Below are 8,616 nucleotides of genomic sequence, written 5' to 3' on the forward strand. Positions count from 1 at the left end.
TAATATTTCCTTGGACGCTTCAAACAAAGTCGACACCTTTCATGACATCACTGATGACGTTACCACTGCTGTAGTTTGATTGACGTGATCTGACGGGCCCACCCTACTTCTGCGTGGTCAGTTTTAGGAAATGACCAGTGCTTGTGCATTGACCAAGGTGCCTCCTCGATTTCCGCACATAGTGGGAGTAATGGGCCGCCGGTTCCGTTTTCCTTACAGGGACACGTGTACGACTGGATCTTTGTCCACCTCCCACGATAGTTTTGGAGTTATGGCCACGATTTCCCATCAGCTCGTGCTATAAATAAGGGGCCTTCCCATTATTTTTACTTTACACGCCTCCATACTGCTCATCTTCTTCATTAGCCTTTTCGCTCACCTCTGTTGGTTCCGCATCAGGCGTGAGCAAGGTCAGCCGTGATTGGTGCGCCTCCACTATTTCCAATCGTGAGGTGAACAAGCTACGCACCCTTGGCCTCATCTCGCCATTCGATAACGACATTCATCTCCCAGGTCCATCTTCTCGCCCAAAGCCTCCTAAAGGCTTCACTGTTATGTTCGCCGCCTTCTTATTTCGTGGGTTTTCTCTTCCTGCCCACAAATTTCTTCATTCCCTCCTCTTTTTCTATGGGATCCAACTCTGGCAGCTGACCCCAAATTCCATTCTTCATCTCTCTATTTTCATCACTGTATGCGAAGCTTTCCTCGGCATTGACCCCCACTGGGGTTTGTGGAGAAAAATCTTCTATGTCAAACGGCACAATAGCAATGACGCCCCCCCCCCCCCCGTTGTTGGTGGCGTCGGCTTTGTCGTTAGAAAGGAGGTTGATTACTTCGACTTCCCGATGAAAGAATCCGTCCAGGGCTGGCGCCAAAAATAGTTCTACCCGCGAGATATTCCAACACCTGGGGGGCTCTCCAACCTTCCTCCGTTTGAAGACGCCTTGGTGGCTCAACCGAAGAAGTCCCGGCGAAACATCTTGACTGCCGAAGAAAGTGCTATAGCTGATCAGTTGTTCGAGCAGGTTGTAGATCTGAAGAACACGGGAGGCTTAACAATATGTGGCACCGAGGTATTCTCGGTGTTTCTAAAGCGTCGGGGGCAGCCGCTGATGTCTCGGCCTCACCAGCTGTGGATGTATGTTGGTAAGGACGATAAGTCAAGAGTCAGCTCAGCCGACCCGTCGGATGATGAACTCTGTGACGAGGTGCGTCACCTTACTCGCTTCAGCCATAAGGACAACATTGTCCTGACTTCGGCTCGCCCTCCATATGATCTCAAGCACCTTCCGACCGAGGTAATCTTCACTGCGCCTGCTTTGATCACTGTTGTTATTCTGTCTTTTGATCCTTTATTAACTTTTTCACCTGTCAACAGGCTTCTACCGTAGCTCAATGTTATCCTCCTACACCCTAAAGTGGGGTAGAACTAGAGGACGACAATGATGACTCCGAAGAAACCGAAGATGCTCGCCACGCCCTCGAGTAAATTAGAGTATATGATCATTACCCAATTTGTAATGATCAAAGGTTTGGCTTCCTAAAGTATCTCTCATGAACTAGGTTTCTCACTTCTGAGATCAAGTATTGTCTTGATCATCTAGGGTATAGTACTTCTAATTTACTTTCTTGGATGGGACTCAGGAGAATGCAAGAGATAATTACTTAGGGTTCTTTCCAAGGTATAATGATATAATCATTTTGATAAATGGATAGTTATCTCCCTAAGTTCAAGTGTTGCCTCAACTACTTGGGTATAACTCCATAGCTTGATCTCTCTCATATAGGAATAGTTTATTGTAGGGTTTATGGTGTACTCCTAATATCTCCTCCTTACTTTATCAATTCATGGATATGATAGTATTCCATTTGATCCAAGATTACCTCACCACTCCAAGGTGAGATGGTTTATATCCTAATACTATAGTTCAAGAATTGTCCTTGGTTCTTAAATAGGTAAAGCTAATATTGGTATTTATGGTTTCTCTCATTTGGAAGGGACTTCAATACTAGCCTAAGGTTAGGCTCCATGATGTGATCATCAATATCTATGTTTAACATAAATGACTTCTCTCTCTAGGGGTTGTCTTAATAATATCCTAGGTTCCTCTTAAAGATGATGATTTAATTATATGGATGTATTTCCAAGGTTTAGCTCAAGGTTTATCATTGCTTCTCTAATAATATAGACTCTCACTTCTCTAGGTTTGATGTATAATAAATTGGACTAGAGAGGAATATATACTTCTAGACTTGATCTTCTTGTCATGTTTCCAAGAATTAAGTGGAATGAATACCACGAGATTCATGGTAGGAACATGGATTAGTTTAGGACATGGAAAAGATAAGTGAAGAATGGTTTCTCCATTTTTTTTACTTGATTTCCAAATAAATGTATGTTCATATGTTATTGCAAGGAATTCCATGTTATGATCTTTAATAAGATCCAGTAGTTGATCCTTGATTCATATGTTTTTGTGTTGATTTTATTTCCATTTAATCTAACCCCTTAGATCAAATCATCTCTACCCAAAACAAGGTTTTAGTAAAGTCACATTGAGGTTTATAACACTGGACTTGATGATCTACTTCAATTCCACCAAGGTCAAGTGAAACTTCAGTTACTGTGACTGTTTTACTTTAAAGCGCGAAAATTTTCCATATTTTCTATGCATGAATGCAATGCACACATCTATTTCCTCTATTTTTGTAACCCCAAATCCTGGGATATTACAACAGCTCCTACGAGCACTTCCAATACCCTTGTTCTTTCCGAGGGGAACCGTGCTGCCGCGGAAACTTCACCTCCCCCGGAACATAATCCAAAAGCGTCGACTCCCGTGCCCAGCCCCCGAGCGCCTCCAACGAAGAAAGCTAAAACTGGGGCTGGACACGCTCAAGAAGTTGTCGCTGGGAGTTCAACGACTCCCTACCTAGAAGATGTAAGTTTCTTTTTTTGAACATCTGTTTTGCTTGTCGACTTTTTCCTTCCTTATGTCGTTTTCCTTCTTTGTCGAGTTGCGTTCAGCCTCTAATGAAGGAGCTCCTCCACCTGGGCTCCCGGTTTCTTGGGTTTTGCGATGAAGCTGCCACTTTAAGAGGTAAAAATTATCTTGCTTTTTGCTCCTTTTTTTTCTAGTAGTATATTCTCCGTTTTCTAACAAACACTATTTTCCTTTTGGCCTTTCTCGCTTCAGAGACACTCCGCCGTGTTGAGGAACGTGCACTGAACGCCGAGCTGAAACGCAGCGAAGAGGCTCATGCAAAGACCGAGAAAGATGATGCTGCTGTCGAGGGTCTTCGGCAGAGGTTGCAGACTGCAGAAGATGGCTTAAGTGACAAGGAAGCCCAACAGACCGAGCGCGAAAACGCGCAGCGAAGAGGCTCGTGCAAAGGCCGAGAAAGATGCTTCTGCTGTCGAGGGTCTTCGGCAGAGGTTGCAGACTGCGGAAGATGCCTTAAGTGACAAGGAAGCCCAGCAGATCGAGCGCGAAAACGCTATAGTGACGCGCCTTGAAACGCATATCCACCGCTACACAAGTTATTACTTCTCTCGCCTTTTTGCTTCTTCACTTGTATATATTTTTTTTGGAATTAACGGACTTTTGGTTCTCTCCAGCAAGACGGATGGGTGAGGAATACACTTTGCAGGAATAATCCGACGATGTCCTCCTCAACAATCTCGATCTCCTCGAGTTGAGCTGTGACTTGGCGCGTACAGATATCTCGGTTGCGCGCGGTGTGCTGAATCGCTTCTTCTCCCATTTCTTCCCCAAGCAGACACAACCAGATATCTTCTCCGAGCCTGTCCATCGTTTCCAAACAATGGATGATCCTGATCTAGTTGATCGTCAGGCTAGCCTGAAGATCGGTGTCGAAGGAACAATTGCTTTGGTCGCTGCCAGCGGCCAAGAAGTTGATTGGGAAAAAGCTAGCACTCTTGCGGGCATAAACAAGGAGAAGTGGAAGACCGTGGTGAAGAATGCTAAACCACAATCGAAGAAAATCTTGACCCGAAGTCTACTGCTTCTGCTAGTACTGCACGGACGGAGGTCAAGTCGACCAACCCGCTTTTTTTCTATTTTCTTCTGTATCTAGTCGCAACTTGTGTTGCTTCCGAAGATTTGTAGGGCTTGGTAGGAACCGGATTAGTTTTTTCTTTTATTTTGGTTCCTTGGTGGTTTTCTGGGGCATATTTTCACCATAATCTAAATGTGCCCTCTCTTTTACTGTTTTGATAGTTTTTTTTCCTCTTGCTTAATAAAAAGGCAGTGCTCAGCTGGTTGCTCAAAAAAAAAACACAAAAGTAATTACCGGACCGAGAAACCAAAAAAAGGTAAAATAAATAAAAAAAACCCAATAGAATGGGCCAGGCCCAGTTAGTGTCCGCTACCCACCCAGGAGGCCCAGCCCGCAACACCCCGCGCCGTAACCAACGGGAAAAGGGTGGGCCCGCTTCCCCGCGTGTGAGGAACCAATCGCCGCCGTCCGTGGTCGTCGGTGGAATCACGTCGATTCCCAAGTCCAAGCCAGCCAACCAAAACCTCGTTTGACAGGTCCGACGACCGCCCCAACACGCGGCCGCCCTCGTTGCCTCCGCCCGCGCGCCCACCAAAACCCCCGCCGCCGCGCGCTCTTTACACCCCACGCCCACGCCGCCGCCTCCCTCGCGGCGCCCCCATTCCCCTTCCCTCCCGCCGCCGCCGCCGCCGCCATGGCCTTCCACTCCCCAATGTCGCCCTCCTCCTCCTCCGCCCTCTCCGCCCACCACCCCTCCCCCTCCTCCCACCTCGGCCAGCTCCGCCTCAACCCCTCCCGCCTCCCCCTCCTCCGCTCCCTCCCGCCCCGCCTCCGCCTCCGCATTCCCCGCCCGCAACTCCCTCCCCTCCCCCTCGCCCTCCCCTCCTCCAACGACGGCAACAACAACAACAACGGCAACAACAACAACGACGGCGGCGGGGATGGCGAAGCAGAGGACGACGGCGCCGCAAACCGCGGGGAGGCCCTGTTCGTGCTCGCGCAGGTCGGCCGCAAGCTCGAGACCCTGCCCTCCGACCTCGCCGCGGCCGTCGAGGGCGGCCGCGTCACGGCCGAGATCGTGCGCCGCTTCGCCGACATGGACGCCTCGCCGATCCTCCGCTGGCTCCTCCAGTTCCGGGGCTTCAGGGAGCGCCTCCTCGCCGACGACCTCTTCCTCGCAAAGCTCGCCATGGAGTGCGGCGTCGGCGTCATCGCCAAGGTCCCTCCCTCCGTCACACGGATCGCTCGTGGATTCATCATCGATGCTTTCGAATTTTTTTCTCCTTATCAAATCTTGTTTTGATCTTCGGAAAAAAAATGGAATCACGGTTTATTCTGGGCGAGGTTGGATTATCTCTTCTCTTGTGTAATGCTGATCATCTCATCTGACCCTTTCTGTGCTGCTCTGTTTTTCTTGTTCAGACTGCGGCGGAGCTTCAGAAGAGAGGGGACAACTTTGTCAATGAACTCGACATCGTCATCTCTGATGTGGTACATATGCTTCTGCTACTACTACATTTACACCTGCTATTACTGAATCCAGACAATTTTTATATTTTGTACACAAATAACATTTACCCTTGAAATCAAACTACCAACCAAGCGCAGGAACACAGTATGGTATCAAGCTGTCTTTTTTTTGTGAATCGGGCTATCAAGCTGTCTTGTATGATCATTCATTAGTCAATGTCAACTTTGTTTCAAAATCCTACTTGCTGCTATATCACAGTAATGCTTGCCACTAAGTGCAGTAATCCGTCTAATATTGATGATAAATCATGGTCAACAGAGTTGATGTATGCTCTCCTGCAAGTGTCAGATTCCATCTTGTCACGAGTTTAATACTGCTCTTGCTCTCATAATTCTCAGACTGCATGCATTACCACATAAGTTGAAAAATACTCAACTATGATCCTAGCAGAAGCCACACAAAGTTGGAACTGAAACCATGCGAGCTTCAATCTTATGATGTGATGATACATTTTTGTTTTGTTTTTGGAACATCTAGAATGAAGCTACTTTATCTGCTTGATTTGCTAGCATCAGCAGGTTGTTTTCTTATACTGACTCCATGCGAGTAACAAACTTGGCTCTGTTTACCACTGGTTATGGAGAGGGACCTTCTTACAATAATCAGACGTTTTGGAAGAGATTTGCATCATTTCTTTTTGTCTCATGGGACTGATTCTTCCTATCTTGTTAAATGTAAAAGAATAATCAAGCACGGAAGAAATTTTTTAAAACTATCCGAAATGTACCTACAGAACTCTGGTGCTTATGGAACTGTCCTGTTAAGAAGCAGAAAAAAAAAGATTATCTGATTTCGCTTTTTTTTCTTCAATTGCTGATGTAATTCACTGGCTGATGCTAAATGATTTCAGTGTTAATACTGCCAAATCATTTGCAACACAATCTAATTCAGTTGCTTCTTGTGCTACCCAGGTTATGGCAATCGTCGCAGATTTCATGCTCGTCTATCTTCCTGCACCAACTGTCTCTCTGCAACCACCACTTTTGAAAAATGCTGGACTTATTGCCAGTTTTTTCCACAACTGCCCAGACAATGCTTTCCAGGTAACCTAAACTTGACTTTCTTATCAACTTGAATACACCCTTTTAACCTGTTTCCCTTTGTGCTAAAACAATTAATGTAAACTCTTTTGGCCAGATTGCTTTGGCTGGAAGATCATTCTCACTTCTGCAGAGACTAGGAGCTATTGTGGTAAACTACATTCATTTTTATGCATTTTATTTTGATACTTAACACAGTGACCTCAAATTTGGTGTTATTGGTCAACTAACAGTTGTGGCTCCTTTGCAGAGAAATGGTGCGAAGCTTTTCGTAGTCGGAACTAGTGCTTCTCTGGTAAGCTGAACATCTTAACAAAGCTGTATTGTGATGAACTGGTGACCATCACTAGCAACCTCTTAATTTTTTGCTTGTGAAAATTCCAGTGTTATTTTTTTCTCTGAGCAGCAAATACTAGAAGCGAATCCTATTATGAAGTTTAACTAAAGAATTTGAAAAATAAAAAAATGTCTACAATAAATTAATCGATTATCACTATATATGCACAAAAGATTCCATTAGGATAAACTATGCATGTTATTAACCTTCAATTCTAGTAATTTCAATGTAGTAATGCATTATTCGTCCGATACAATATTGAGAGCTAATTTTCTTGAAGATCTAACCACTTTCCATGACTAAATATGTATGGACTTTATGTAGAAGTTCAACAGATCTCCAGAAAATTTGTATGCAGGGGCTTGTTACCTCTAAGGTTTTATTTTCTGGTGACAATTCTCTGGTAGAACAGAAACTCCAGAAAGCTATTGCCATACTGTCTGGTAGTGTGTTTCCTAGGTTAAATAAGTTTTTTTTTCTCAAGAAATTGGCAGCAGTACTGCCTTTCAGTTAGAAGAAACAATGCTGTAATTACAGACATGGAATTTTTCCGAATTTAATCTTTCTGTTCTGGAAGGAACAGTCTAGTAACTGTGTTCGTTAATCCTTAATTCTCTGATCTCTAGAATCTTAGATGATATGGGAACCCTGTAATATTTGCAAATTCCATCTTTCCCAGATTGGTACTGGTGTCACCAGTGCGCTGATCAAAGCAAGGAAGGCTGTTGACAAAGAACTTGATGACGAAGTTGAGGATATTCCAGTTTTATCAACTAGTGCTGCCTATGGTGTATACATGGCGGTTTCTAGTAACCTCAGGTGAACATATGCAGCATAAATGCTCAATTGCATTCATTATGTTGTTTAACATGGGCAACCATAGCAAGGCATTTAGCATTTGTCGACAATCCAGTCTCTAAAATCGAAAGTACAAATGGTCACTGCACTGTTATTGATAATAACAAACGAAATGTGCATACTTCATCAGGTACCAGATTTTGTCTGGTGTGATCGAGCAGAGGATGCTGGAGCCTGTACTACATAATCACAAGCTGTTGTTGAGTGCATTGTGCTTTGCCGTTCGGACAGGAAACACATTCTTGGGCTCCTTACTGTAAGTACAAGTTACACTTCCGTTGCTAGAAATGTCGTCCCTGCCATGGCAGTATCACTTACTGGTGAACTTTATGAACAGATGGGTGGACTATGCCAGGATGGTTGGCGTTCAGAAGGTCCAAGAAGAGATCTAAAGTTGCTGCAACTTATCACTGAGTTACATCGGAAGTCACTACGATGCCTTGGCTGCTCCTGCGAGTGCTATTCCTCTAGTCACAGGAAACTCTCTCATACAGATTTCGGTTTTTTTGCTGGAACCTAGAAAAGGATAGAATACCTGTCGAATTATCATGAACATCACTATATTTTTCTCGTATCTTGCAACTTGCAAGACCTATATAGAATGAAAGTTTATCCTTTCCAGCATTGAGTTGCCTTGTTCATCTGTGTATTCATATATTTCAATGTGGTCCGAGTTTGGGTCTTGGAACTCTGGGAGGATCAAGAGCATCCCAAAAGAGTTACTGAGTGCATCAGGTTTAAATCTGTGATCCTGTTATGTACATATTACTCCTACTATGTTAGCTAATTACTGGCGAACCTGTTTTTGACCAGGTTGGTTGAGTATGCCA

At 44.6% G+C, this 8,616-nt stretch overlaps 1 protein-coding gene across 1 annotated transcript; it reads left to right on the plus strand.

Annotated features, from left to right (window-relative positions):
- Positions 1-4,578: 4,578 nt before the first annotated feature.
- On the plus strand, positions 4,579-8,414 carry LOC127345861 (protein RETICULATA-RELATED 4, chloroplastic). The gene is made up of 8 exons (XM_051372392.2): positions 4,579-5,239; positions 5,443-5,511; positions 6,463-6,594; positions 6,689-6,742; positions 6,842-6,886; positions 7,608-7,747; positions 7,917-8,042; positions 8,124-8,414. The coding sequence occupies exons 1-8, from the start codon at positions 4,715-4,717 to the stop codon at positions 8,176-8,178; spliced, it is 1,146 nt and encodes a 381-aa protein (XP_051228352.1). The 5' UTR covers positions 4,579-4,714; the 3' UTR covers positions 8,179-8,414.
- Positions 8,415-8,616: the final 202 nt, after the last annotated feature.

Source organism: Lolium perenne, chromosome 3 (genome assembly GCF_019359855.2).
Source record: "Lolium perenne isolate Kyuss_39 chromosome 3, Kyuss_2.0, whole genome shotgun sequence".
Classification (NCBI taxonomy): Eukaryota; Viridiplantae; Streptophyta; class Magnoliopsida; order Poales; family Poaceae; genus Lolium; species Lolium perenne.